We start from the raw sequence: 14395 nt of genomic DNA on the forward strand, positions 1-14395 counted from the left end.
AAAAACTGTCCGCAGAGGGGGAAAAAAACTGTTCGTAGAAGAAAAAAGAAAAAAAAAACTGTTCGCAGAAGAAAAGAAAAAAAGCTGTTCGCAGATGAAAAAAGAAAAAAAGCTGTTCGCAGAGGGAAAAGAAAAAAAAGCTGTTCGCAGAGGGAAAAAGAAAAAAAAAACTGTTCGCAGAGGGGAAAAAGAAAAAAAAAAGCTGTTCGCAGAGGGGGGAAAAAAACTGTTCGCAGAGGAAAAAAGAAAAAAAAACTGTTTGCAGAGGAAAAAAGAAAAAAACTGTCCGCAGAGGGGAAAAAAACTGTTCGCAGAGGGAAAAAAAAAAAAAAATTGTCCGCAGAGGGGGAAAAAACTGTTCGCAGAAGAAAAAAGAAAAAAAAAACTGTTTGCAGAGGAAAAAGAAAAAAAAACTGTCCGTAGAGGGAAAAGAAAAAAAAAGCTGTTCGCAGAGGGAAAAAGAAAAAAAACTGTCCGCAGAGGGAAAAAAAAAACTGTTCGCAGAGGAAAAAACGAAAAAAAAAAAAGCTGTTCGCAGAGGGAAAAGAAAAAAAAAGCTGTTCGCAGAGGGAAAAAGAAAAAAAAACAGCTGTTCGCAGAGGGAAAAAGAAAAAAAAAAAAGCTGTTCGCAGAGGGGAAAAGAAAAAAAAAAGCTGTCCGCAGAGGGGAAAAAAAAAACTGTCTGCAGAGGAAAAAAAAAAACTGTCCGCAGAGGGGGAAAAAAAACTGTTCGTAGAAGAAAAAAGAAAAAAAAACTGTTCGCAGAGAAAAAGAAAAAAAAGCTGTTCGCAGATGAAAAAAGAAAAAAAAGCTGTTCGCAGAGGGAAAAAGAAAAAAAAAGCTGTTCGCAGAGGGAAAAAGAAAAAAAAAGCTGTTCGCAGAGGGAAAAAGAAAAAAAAAGCTGTTCGCAGAGGGAAAAAGAAAAAAAAAGCTGTTCGCAGAGGGAAAAAGAAAAAAAAAAAGCTGTTCGCAGAGGGAAAAAAAAAAAAAAAAGCTGTTCGCAGAGGGAAAAAGAAAAAAAAAGCTGTTCGCAGAGGGAAAAAGAAAAAAAAAAGCTGTCCGCAGAGGGGAAAAAACTGTCCGCAGAGGGGGAAAAAACTGTCCGCAGAGGGGGAAAAAACTGTTCGCAGAAGAAAAAAGAAAAAACAAACTGTTCGCAGAGGAAAAAAGAAAACAAAAACTGTCCGCAGAGGAAAAAAGGAAAAAAAAAAACTGTCCGCAGAGGAAAAAAGGAAAAAAAAAACTGTTCACAGAGGAAAAAAGAAAAAAAAACTGTCCGCAGAGGGGAAAAAGAAAAAAAAACTGTTCGCAGAGGAAAAAATAAAAAAAAAACTGTCAGCAGAGGGGGAAGAATACTGTCTGCAGAGGGGGAAAAAAACTGTTTGCAGAGGAGGAAAAAAAAAAAAACTGTTCGCAGAGGGGAAAAAAAAAAAAAAAACTGTTCGCAGAGGGGAAAAAAAACTGTTCGCAGAGGAAAAAAGAAAAAAAAAACTGTCCGCAGAGGGGGAAAAAAAACTCTTCGCAGAAGAAAAAAGAAAAAAAAAACTCTTCGCAGAAGAAAAAAGAAAAAAAAAACTGTTCGCAGAGGAAAAAAAAAAAAAACTGTTCGCAGAGGGAAAAAGGAAAAAAAAAGCTGTCCGCAGAGGGGAAAAAAAAAACTGTCCGCAGAGGAAAAAAGAAAAAAAACTGTCCGCAGAGGGAAAAAAAACTGTCCGCAGAGGGGAAAAAAAACTGTTCGCAGAAGAAAAAAGAAAAAAAAACTGTCCGCAGAGGAAAAAGAAAAAAAAAACTGTCCGCAGAGGAAAAAAGAAAAAAAACTGTCCGCAGAGGAAAAGAGAAAAAAAAACTGTCCGCAGAGGAAAAGAGAAAAAAAAACTGTCCGCAGAGGAAAAAAGAAAAAAAAAACTGTCCGCAGAGGAAAAAAGAAAAAAAAAACTGTCCGCAGAGGGAAAAAAGAAAAAAAAAAAGCGGTCCGCAGAGGGAAAAAGAAAAAAAAAAAGCTGTCCGCACAGGCGAAAAAAAAAAAAAAAAAAGCTGTTCGCAGAGGAAAAGATGAAAAGGCGAGAGGTGTGTGTTGGTCCCAATATGGACATTCCGGATAATTTTCTCATGGATAGTACAACAATGAACAGCAGCTAAAGCAGCCAGCTTGATGAGGACGCACTGCTGCATTTGGAGAGCCGCGCGCGCCAGCCGACACGACAAAAGTTAAAGTGAGCCAACTTTTTATGTACGCATTACGTGTTGTGTATCTCAGTTAGTGATAATAATGCATGTATGTATGCATTTTCTGAGTCCCTCTATTCACACCCAGTCGCCCAAAATGACAGGTAATATCTGTGAACTGTAAATGTCGGGCCTCTGAAAATGCATACCGCCCTCCAAAAGCATGTTGTTGTATTAATATAACAAAGTTTTTAATACCTGCACCCAAGTCGCACATAATTAATCTGTGTTAATCAAACACCCAAACAAAGGTTAGCCTGTTAGCCTTAGCTTTCACAGTAACTTTGAAATAGGCGGGTATGTCGGCGCTTTGTTTCTTCTGACCACGTCACACGTCTTTGTCTTCAAAGACATGACTTTTATTTTTGTGTGCTTCTTTGTTTTTATGCAGTGTAATATGGGTTTTGGCACCTGCACAGTGATGCCTTCAAATGAGTTTTGAAGTATTTATTGAATGTCAGTAGATAATGTATACTGTATGTATTGTCAGGTCATCAGTAAACATAACTGAACCTGTTCTGTTGGCAGTAACACCTGTCCACACCATAATTCTACCTCCGTCATATGTGACAGAGGAAGAATCTCATTTCCGCTGCTTGTATCTTGTACCCAGAGTTCATGACCATAGGTGAGGATAGGTGTACAAATTTACTGGTAAATCTAGAGTCTCGCCTTTTGGCTCGGCTCTTTCTTCACCACAGTGGTCCAGTACAGCGTCGGCAGAACATTAGACACAGCCCTGATCGTCTATCAGTCTCAGACTTCATCTTACCCCCATTCTTGAACAAGTCCCCAAGATATTTCAGCCCCTCCACATGGGGCAGTAATTCACCCCTGACCCATAGGATTCAAGGATTCAAAGGATTCAAAAGAATTTTATTGTCATATGCACAAAGGAACATGTTCCCTGCACAATGAAATGTGTTTACTGCATTTAACCCATCCTAATTGCCAGTTAGGAGCAGAAGTTGCCTTTAGGCGCCCGGGGACCAGCTCCAGATGTATGTCCTGCCTTAGGTCAACAGCAGGGCTGAGCAAACCATGACCGGCCTCATGACGACAGACGAACACACAACACACATAAGCCGGCCCAGTACATGAACACATATAAAAAGCACACACAAGGTAGGAGACAATCTTCCTTTTTCTGACGGAGCACAACTTGTTTATTTGATCCTATACCAACAAAATTGTTTAAGGATCTTTGGCCCACTCTTGGGCCGACTGTGCTGGAAATTGTTAACCTTTCACTAAACTCTGGATCTGTTCCAAATTGTTTTAAATCTGCAGTGGTTAAACCACTACTCAAGAAATCTAATCTTGATCCTGGTGTATTGAAAAATTATAGGCCGATATCACATCTATCATTCTGCTCTAAAATTCTGGAAAAGGTGGTTTCACGGCAGCTTGTAGACTATCTTACTGAGAATGACCTTTTTGAGCCACTGCAGTCTGCTTTTAGAAGACATCACTCCACAGAAACAGCACTTATTAAAGTAGTTAGTGATCTTCTGCGGGCAATGGACTCGGATACTACTACAGTATTGGTGTTGCTGGATCTCAGTGCTGCGTTTGACACCGTTGATCATCATATTCTACTTGATAGGCTGGAAAACTGTTTCAGGATTACTGGAACTGCTCTTGTGTGGTTGGTATCTTATCTGTCTGGTCGTTCTCACTGTGTTTTGTGCAATGACACTACCTCTGATTTTAGGAGCATGAAGTTTGGGGTTCCGCAGGGATCCATTCTGGGTCCCTGCTTTTTTCCCTGTATATGGCACCCCTTGGGAACATTTTGCGGCGTTTTGGGGTTGCTTTTCATTGCTATGCTGATGACACTCAGTTGTATATGCCGATAGCTGCTGGAAATCCTGTCCACATAAAATCTTTAGAGGACTGTCTCGCAGCAGTGAGAAGTTGGATGTCTAGCAACTTTCTTTTTTTTTTTTTTTTAAACAAAGTTTATTCATTGAAAATATTTTTACAACAATGCCACACAATTTTTCAGACATTTTTCTTTTCTTTTTTTCCCTAAACAACTCACCCCCCACCCCAAACAAACCCCTCAACATATAACCCTGTGCCAGAAAGGTATAAGAATGGTATAAATAAATAAAATAATAATAGTATATATATGCATATATAAGTAATAAAATGAAGAAGGGGGGAAAAAAAGAAAACCGCACAGTTAAATCACAGAAATAAGATACATTAATGGAGTGAAATACAACCATACCACCGATTCATATGTAGCACACAGACATGTCATTCCCCCGTTACATTTCATGCAATTTGGTTTGCTTCCATTGCTTGAAAAAATGTAATAAAGGGATTCCAGATTTGATAAAATTTTTGGATTGAACCTCTTGTTGTATATCTGGTCTTCTCCAGTTGAATGTAATATAAGACATCCTTAACCCAAAGTCCAAACACAGGAGGTTGTGGCTCTTTCCAATTTAACAAAATTCTCCTTCGGGCTAATAGTGTGCAGAAGGCCACTAGATTAGCCTGTGCCTCAGTGAGCCGTAAACTATTAGTTACTCCGAAGATTCCAACAAATGGGCAAGGAGCCAGTGGTTTACCACTTATCTTGGAGAATACATCAAATATACAGCTCCAAAAATGTTGTATTTTTGAACAAGTCCAAAACATGTGCAATAAAGAGGCAGGTTCTTGCTTACAGCAATCACAAGTAGGGTCATGCCCGACTCTAATCTTACTTAGTCTGGTTTTAGACCAGTGGAGGCGGTGCACCACCTTGAATTGAATCACAATGTGCCTAAGACAAATTGATGAAGAGAAAATTCTCTCAATAATGCTTCCCCAGGTCTCGTCAGAAATCTGTTGCGTTAACTCTTCCTCCCATTTGCAATTAAGTGACTGTAATGTAGTCATCTTGTATCTGTTAAGCAGTTCATATGAAGTACTTATGATGCGTTTGGCATTTGGTTTTAGCTTAAATATGTCATCCAAAAGAGTTGGTGAAGGGCAGGATGGGAAGGAGGCTGTATTACATGAAATGAAATTTCTAAGCTGCAGGTACCTGTAAAAATGTGGCCTTGGTAGGCCAAATTTAAAGACCAGTTGTTCAAAAGAGCTGAAGACATTGCCACTGTAGAGTTTGTACATTGAGGTTATTCCACAGTTCATCCATATGTTGAATGCGTCATCTGTCAATGATGCTGGAAACATGCAGTGTCTTTGAGGAGGCGCCAGTAGAGAAAGTTCAGACAATTCAAAGTGCCTTCTGAATTGGTACCACAGTTTGAGTGAATGAATAACAAGTTGGTTAGATGTAAAGTTGGAAATAGGTCTTGAAAGTGGCAATCTCGTACAAAGTAAGGACCATAATGACACGTTTAACAGACATTTTCTCCAGTACTGCCCATGATGGTAGGTCATCATTACCTTGAATCCAGTACAACATTGCCCTGATATTGGAAGCCCAATAATAAAACAAGACGTTTGGGAGCGCCATGCCACCCGCGCTCCGAGGTTTTTGTAATACACTTTGCTTTAGTCTTGGTGGTTTCTTATTCCAAATAAAAGAGGATATTAGGCGATTTATATTAGTGAAAAAAGATTTTGTTAGAAAAATAGGTAAACTTTGGAATAAATATAAAAATTTGGGAAAGACTGTCATTTTAATAGTGTTTATTCTACCACCGAGCGAGAGGGGCAACAACTGCCATCTTTCAATATCCTGTTTCATCTTTGAAAGCAGCACTTGATAATTGCATTTATACAACTCTTTATGATTCTGTGTAATCCATATTCCTAGATATTTGAACTTATTGTAACTAAGTTTAAAAGGAGCAAATATTGCTGACATGTTCCCAGTCTTTTTACCAAGTGGCATCACTTCACTTTTTTCGTAGTTCACTTTATACCCAGATATTGCTCCAAAGTCCTCAAGTAAATCTAAAACTTTTGGAAGACATTCGGATGGATTAGAAATAAACAGGAGCATATCATCAGCATATAGCAAGACCTTATGTTCTGTGACCCCACGATGTATGCCTAAAATAACAGTACGCTGTCTCAACGCAATGGCGAGTGGTTCAATCACCAGAGCGAAAAGAAGTGGTGACAGCAGGCATCCCTGCCTTGTCCCACGCTGAAGTTGAAAATACTGAGATAAATTATTAGTGCGAACTGCTGCTAGGGGAGAGGAATATAATACCTTAACCCATGAAATGAAATGATTACCAAACCCAAATTTTTGTAATGTATAAAAAAGAAAGTCCCATCTCACCTGGTCAAACGCTTTTTCAGCGTCCAGTGAAACTACAGCCTCAAGTGTATCACTATTAGGTCGATCATAAATCACATTTAATAAGCGTCTAATATTAAAGTAGGAATGTCTATTCTTAATAAATCCAGTTTGATCGGGTGAGATGATGGACGGCATAACTTTTTCTAAATGTAGGGCCAGGATTTTAGCAATAATTTTAGTATCCACATTCAATAATGAAATTGGGTGGCATGAACTGCAATCTAAATGGTCTTTGTCTTTTATAAGAGTAAGAGAAATTACAGCTTGTCTCATAGTTGGGGGCAAAGAATGTGTTTGGAATGATTCATCAAATGTGAGTTTTAGTAGTGGGACAATTTGAGATGCAAACTTCTTACAGAATTCGGATGGAAACCCGTCGGGACCCAGAGCCTTGGCTGATTACATACTTCTCAGCGCTTTTTCAATCTCAGTGTGGGAGAATGGCTCCTCCAACATGTTTACAGCACCTGCTTCCAGCTGAGGAACATCAACCTTACTGAAAAAAATGTCAAAATTTGAGTTGTCAGCTGTAGTTGGGCAGCTATACAATGTTTGGTAAAATTAGTAGAGAAGCTTGAATCTTCGACTGGACTGGGTTGCTTGACGCAAAGACGTTTCGCTTCAAATCGTAGAAGCTTCCTCAGCTAAAATTCTTGCTCTGGAAGTCTGACTTCTGTCTGACTCTCGTAGAGAAGAATAAAACAGAAGCCAACAAAAGCTGGAGTTTTAAACCTAACCAGACCCCTTCTACTGAGAGGCCGACTGCTATAGGCTAGTGACTACACAATAGCTCTGATTAGCAACTATTGTGCTGTAGTTAGCACACCTAATGGCAGGACAGCTGTCCCTCTAATGATGGGATGGATGCCTTTCTGATGGCTCCCTTGATGACGTGAATGACTCATTACCATGAACAAAAGACTGAAACTCCTTTGACCTGACTACCCCTGTTGGTGAAGTGTCGTGACACGGACCCACAACAGGGGGCGTTAATGAAGGGACAATGAAATAGCCAAAAAGTAACAATTTAATGTTGTGAAGGTGCACAACGTAATACAGACAGATACAAATATGCGTTATATCAATCCGACAAAAAGGTGACGTGTGGGCAGGCTCGAAGATAGGAGATGTCCGGTGAGAAAAAAGCCGGAATCCACACAAGCCTCACCACCAACGGACCTGAAGAACACCGGAGCTGCCAAGCCCTGCGCCCCAGGTGGCCACTGTCTTCAGCAGTCAGACCTGGTACAGCTGGCAGAAAACAGAAACAGTTCTGGATGAGTGTGAGTTCGCACACTCAGTAATCCCACAGTCTGTGTTCAGTAAGGAGGGAGAACCTCCACCTCCAATCACACACTCCTGCAGCTCCTGTCTAACCACTTATCTGGTTGGGGTGTGAAGCGAAGCCGTTGCTGATCACACCAAACGCCAATCCCACAGATAAGGCAATCACCACAGGAAAACGGCTGCAAAAGAAGTTCAGGCTATTACACAAGGTTTTGTTCAGCAGAGAAAATTGCCTGTATGGTAGAAGATTTCTCGGCGAGGACGTGGAGTTGCAGTCCGGTCTTTATAGTGGTGGTGATGGGTGACAGCTGGTGTTGATAGATGACAGCTGTCACCTCCAGCGGCTCCTACGCCCTCTCATGCTTGGAGCCCGCACTCCAAGCAGGGCGCCATCTGGTGGTGGTGGGCCAGCAGTACCTCCTCTTCAGCGGCCCACACAACAACCCCATTGTAAACAGGGGATAAAGTGTGTCTCAGACCCCCTCCCCGGTTAAGGCTGGGTTTCAAAAGTTTCACAAAGAATGCCTCCTTGACCCCTCTCTCAAACCATTTCTTCTTCTGTCTGGCTAATATTTTAACTTCCTTGTCCTCAAACGTGTGGTTAGTGTCTTTAAGGTGGAGGTGAACCGCAGACTGAGGTCCACTGGCGCCCTCTCTGCGGTGCTGGTATAGCCTTTTGTGTAAAGGTTGCTTTGTTTCACCTATGTAGTGTTTGTTACAGTTTTCCTGACATCTGATAGAATACACTACATTGCTCTGTTTGTAACTAGGGATCTTGTCCTTAGGGTGAACTAATTTCTGTCTCAAGGTGTTAACCGGTTTAAAGTAAACTGGGATTTTGTGCTGTCTGAAGATCCTCTGTAGTTTTTCCCCTACTCCTGCTAAATAAGGGAGAGACACTCTTCTTCTTGTCTCTGTCTCCTGTCTGTCTGGTCTCTTTGTTCTCTGGGACTTCTGCACTTTGTCCAGGGACCATAGTGGGAACCCACATACTGTGAGGGCTTTCCAGACACGTTGTTGTTCTTTAGCCCTTCCCTCTGCAGTTGTGGGCACCTGTAGGGCTCTGTGTTGAAGCGTCCTGACCAGTTTGGTAAAATTTCAAAAAACTATTGTTTATTTCCAGATTGTCTGTACATTTAATTCCTTGATCATTTTTTTATTTCTGGTATGGTTTGATTGGCTGTTCTCTGTCGTAACTGTTGAGCCAGTAGTCTACCTGTCCTCTCTCCATGTTCATATGAGCAACTTTGTGATTTATATAGAAGAAATTCAGCCTGTTTTGTGGATAGAAGATTATATTCTGTTTGCAGTTTCTAGCCTGTTTTTATATAATGTGGGGGTAGGTGAATCGGTATATGCTTGATCCAGTTTAACAATTTGATCAGCAATTTTATTGAGGCACTCATTTGTGATGTGCCTTTGTTTTGCACAGAACAAAATTATTTGGCCCCTCAAATATGCTTTGAGTGACTCCCAAACAGTTGAGTGAGACACATCTGGAGTTTGATTTATGTCAACAAATAATTGGATTTGAGTTTGTATAAAGTTTGTGAATTCCTCATCTGCAAGCAGCAGTGGGTTTAATCGCCATGGCCGATAGTTAGAGTGGGCGTTCGGAAACTGCACTGAAAGAACCACAGGGGAGTGATCAGAGATAACCATAGCCTTGTAGTCACAGTCCTTGACTAAAGGTGGTAGTTTTTTGTCCAAAAATATATAGTCAATTTGAGAAAAAAATTTATGAACATTAAAAAAAGGAGTATTTTTGTTGAGGTGGGCTTTTTAAATCTCCAAACATCTACAAGCCCATAGGTATCAAGGAAAGAGTGAACTGCATGTGCTGATTTTGACATTTGTGCCACCGTCTGAGTGCTGTGATCCAGAGTTGATAAAACAGTTTAGATCCCCCCAAAGATAATATTATGGGATGCCATATTTGGAAGTCGTGAAAAGAGATTATTGAAAAAGTTTGCATCATCCCAGTTTAGGGCTGAAACGATTACTTGAATAACTCGAATAATTTGATTACAAAAAATGATCGAGGCAAATTCTGTGCCTCGAAGCTTCGTTTAAACGTAGTACATATGCCAGGCCTGTTTGTGGCGCTGTAACGTCCCCAGAAAAACAACAGAAGAAGACTAGGGCATGTGTTCATAATTTAGCCCTTAAAGCTACCGCTTTCCAATGTGACACAGAGTAAAATAAAGCCTTTTAAGAGAAAGAGGCTCCACACTGATCATCTGAAATAGACTGACTGCACATTTAAACTGAAGCAGTGTGTTTGTCTGTTATTAAAAAACACCAGTGGTGGGCACAAATAACCAAAAAATTAACTTCGATAACAGATAATCAGATAACTGAAAAGTTATCTTCGATAAAGATAAAACAATAAACCACCCAAAAATGTATCGGAAGTTAGAGATAACAGATAAATTCTAATATTATCTCTGACACACGACTTTTTTCTTTCAACATTCGGCCCCTGCTGGAAGCTCTTGTTTATTACAGCACAGAGACACTCTGAGAGCAGCGGTAAAGCCAGCTCTCTATCAATGACAAAGCTCCGGAGGTCTTGAAAAATAAAGTCATATAGAGTCTGCTTAGGGAGAGTCTGGGACTACTGATGTTGTTTAAAAATGCAAAAGTACTTTTTATCCGATTACTCGATTAATCGCCAGAATAATTGATAGAATACTCGATTACAAAAAATAATCGATAGCTGCAGCCCTATCCCAGTTAGGAGCGTAAACATTTGCAAAAACTAGAGGGAACCTGTACAGTCGGCCTACAACAATAATAATATAACGCCCGCCTGCATCTGCATCAACCCTTGATACCACTAGAGGTAATGATTTATTTACGATAATTGCAGCCCCCCTCGCCTTAGAATTAAATTTAGAGTGGAATACTTGCCCCACCCATCTATTTTTTATTTTATAGTGGTCAGAAATTCGCAGATGTGTTTCCTGAAGAAACCCTATATCAGTCACGAGTTTATATAAATGAGTCAGAACCTTGCTTTGTTTAATTGGGTGGTTCATAGATTTCACGTTCCAGCTTACAATGTTAACGGAGAGACCAGTATTTAAGCCGGCCATGTTTGTAATATGCATAAAAGTGACAAAAACAAAGGGAAACAAACATTCATCTCAAAACAAAAACAAAATAAACCTGTCTGGTACAACCCCAACCCTCCCACCTCCACAGCTCTGTCGTCAAACAGAACATGATGACTACAGAACCACTTACACAATATAAATCCACACATCTGTTGCTTATTTGGCAGACTTCAAGCCAGGAAAAGAGAAGGCTCCCGCTAAATCTACAATTCAACCTACAATACTTTATGCAGTAAAGGGAATTTTAAATCTGTAAATGAATAAAAGGAATACTGCAACTTATGGGTGTAAAGATCAGAGCAGGTCAATTTAATGTCCAATCACATCTCCGTTGTAAATGAAATCTCTAGAAAATACAAGTTACGGATATTACCGTGTTACAGCGTTGTCACTCAGTCTTGGTATAGCAAATTGAGAAGTGGTGAAATCACGTCGCTCCCGTAGCAAATCCTCTGGTGCTCAGGCTTTAATCACGTTTCCTGATGTAGTCCATGGCGAGAGCGGCATCAACAAACTCCTTCTCCTCCCTGTTGTGCATAATGCGGAGCCAAGCTGGAAACAGGATGCCGAACCGGACGCCTGGTTGATCACAAAGAAGTTTCCAGGCCTCAGTGAAGGCTGCACGGGCCCAAGATACTGCGACGGTGAAGTCGGGGAACATGGCAACAGGTTTTCCCTGATGATGCAGTGTGGCTTGTGTGTGAGCGCAACGTAACACTTCCACGCAGCCCTGGTAGTAATGCAGCTTCGCGATGATGGCTCGCAGCCTTCCACCAGGCTGTCTTGGCCCGCTGGTTCTGTGTGAGTGATCGATGACAATATTCTTTCCCATGTTCAGCACTTCATTCAGTAACTTGGACACAGCTGTGGTGGTACTGGAATCTGGGGATTCTTGAATCCCCACTATGCGGATATTACATCTCCTCATTCTCCCCTCAAGTCCGTCACATTTGCCTCTCAGATCGTTCAGTTCCTTTTTCAGGCCCTCTGCTGTAGTTTGCAGGGTGGACGCTTCATCGCTCCAGGTAGAAAGCCTGTCCTCAATATCCTTCACCTGCATTTTCACCTGGGACACTTCCCTGCTCGTCATCTCCTTGCAGTTAGCAATCTCGCTCCTTATCGTTTGCAGTTCTTCTTTTATAGCACCAAAATCTTCCGCGAGTACCTTTCTAAGTTCCTCTTTAATCACAGCGGAAATGTCCTCTTTGAGTGACACAAGAAGTTGAGATTTCAAATCACTGATAATGATCTGTTCTTCACCCGGGTCTGGAGCTGTGGCCAGCCTAGCAGTTGGATTAGCAGGCATGGTTAGCGGTGTGGCCTTAGTCCTTTTTCCCGAGGCGGTCTCAGGCCTGGAAACAGCGGATCCGGTGTACTTGTATTTTCTTAAACTGTGTGCCATTTCAGTTGTAAAAAAAAAAAGGACTGATGTAACGACGACCTCTCAGATTTCTCTGCTACAGAGAAATCCGCGATTATAGATCGGAAAATTAACTTTTGGAATTTTTTAGCAGTAATTAGCAGGAGCCTCCAACAAACACAGCTTACTCCATCGCAGGCTCGCCAGCGCCCCCCGCAACTTTCTACTTTTGAACTCTGATAAGACTGAAATGATGGTTCTTGGTCCATCAAGACATCGGCATCAATTTGGTCAGCTGGCGCTTAGCCTAGGTTCATGTGTTATACATCATACTGACAAAGTGAGGAACCTTGGGGTAATTTTTGATCCTACATTGTCCTTTGACCTCCACATTAGGGAAATTACGAGGACTGCTTTCTTCCATCTAAGAAATATAGCAAAGATTCGTCCCATCCTGTCTATGGCTGATGCTGAGACTCTGATTCATGCTTTTGTTTCTTCTAGATTGGACTATTGTAATGCTTTGTTTTCTGGTTTACCACAGTCCAGCATCAGGGGTCTTCAGCTGGTTCAAAATGCTGCTGCCAGACTTCTGACACGAAGCAGAAGGTTTGATCATACTACGCCGGTTCTGGAATCCCTTCACGGGCTTCTGGTCTCCTTGAGATCAGATTTTAAAGTACTGGTATTACTATTGGCCTATAAAAATTTTTACGGTCTGGTGCCCCCCTATCTGGCCGGCCTGGTTGAGTCCTATGTGCTGGCAAGGGCTCTGCGTTCTCAGGGTGCAGGACTATTGTGTGTCCCAAGGGTGAAGAAAAGGTCAGCGGGTTACAGAGCTTTCTCTCACCGCGCCCCAGCTCTGTGGAATGATCTGCCTGCTCAGATACGACAGTCGGACTCTGTGGAGACTTTTAAAGCCAGGCTGAAGACACATCTGTTCTCCCTGTTTTATCATTAGTATTTTATATGATTGTGTGTCTTTTTTATTCCTTTTATTTATTTGACTTCTTTTACCTTTTTATGTTTAAATTTTTTATTGTGTTTTAATCTTATTTCATTTTATTCTGCTTTTAAATGATGTTTGCAGCTCTGGTGGAGTCCAGTGTCCACTGGGAACAGGTCTGATGTGATGTTGAGAATGCAGACACAAGTCCTACTTTGGTCATACAGAGTCCAGATCGCTCATTGCAGCGGTTCCATTGCCCCATACTCCCACAGCACCCCCCACAGGGCACCCGATGGACCTGGACAAACACCATTTCAAGTTCACAAAACACATGTAGTCTGGTTGGTCATACTCCCAAAGCCCTTCTCACATCCTTGTGAGGGTAAAGAGCTGAACCAGTGTGGTGGTGCACGAAACCTACACGATGTAAAATGTTTGGCTCCCATTGCAGTTGTCTGTTCTAGTTTGGTTTAAAGTCACAGAATCCCTACATCAGTGCACACAGACAGAAATATGTGTGTTCATGCATATCTTTGAAGTCAGAGCAGACAAAGATTGGCCATGATGACTGCTCACTCTCAGATGAAGGACCGTCTCCTGTGGTTTGACCTGCCGTGACCTTTCCTGTTTTTTTTTTTTTGTTTTTTTTTTTTGCCAGGAAAATCCCACATGGCCATCGTTCAGAAAGTGAACAATGAGGGGGAGGGAGATCCCTTCTACGAGGTGCTGGGATTGGTTACCTTGGAAGATGTCATTGAGGAGATCATCAAATCAGAGATCCTGGATGAATCTGATGGCTACGGTAAGGTTTCGCTACAGTAATTAATGTAAATTTGCGCTAAGCTCTCCTTGTCAGTGTCATGTTTAAGACAAACATTTGACCCACTTCCTGGTGTAGTGGACAGGAAAGTGAAGCGTCCGCTTGCAACCCTGGAGATTCCACTGGAACCTCGCACTGTCCACGAGGAGTTTTCCCTTTTCAAGCCTCCTGAAGGAGAACCCAAGATCCGCACCTCACCACAACTCCTCCTGGCTACGCACCGCTTCCTGTCCAGAGGTGTGTAGCTGTGTTTGTGAGCTTTACACCTTTTGATTGAGGTTCTACTCCTCCCTTCTCCAAAGGTCCCCCAAGAGCTGGTTCAGGTTATGGGGAAAGGGTTTACATTATGGCAACAATG

General features: G+C 41.5%; 1 protein-coding gene across 2 annotated transcripts in view; it reads left to right on the forward strand.

Moving 5' to 3' along the window:
* Nucleotides 1-14395, forward strand: part of LOC117528887 (metal transporter CNNM3) — a 63985-nt gene that overhangs the window by 30776 nt on the left and 18814 nt on the right. For both annotated transcript variants that reach the window (XM_034191503.1, XM_034191502.1), the window contains exons 5-6: nt 13876-14019; nt 14116-14274. In XM_034191503.1, the coding sequence (XP_034047394.1) occupies nt 13876-14019; nt 14116-14274 (303 nt within the window). The remainder of the gene's footprint in view (nt 1-13875; nt 14020-14115; nt 14275-14395) is intronic.

This window comes from Thalassophryne amazonica, chromosome 17 (assembly GCF_902500255.1).
Source record: "Thalassophryne amazonica chromosome 17, fThaAma1.1, whole genome shotgun sequence".
NCBI classification, from domain to species: domain Eukaryota; kingdom Metazoa; phylum Chordata; class Actinopteri; order Batrachoidiformes; family Batrachoididae; genus Thalassophryne; species Thalassophryne amazonica.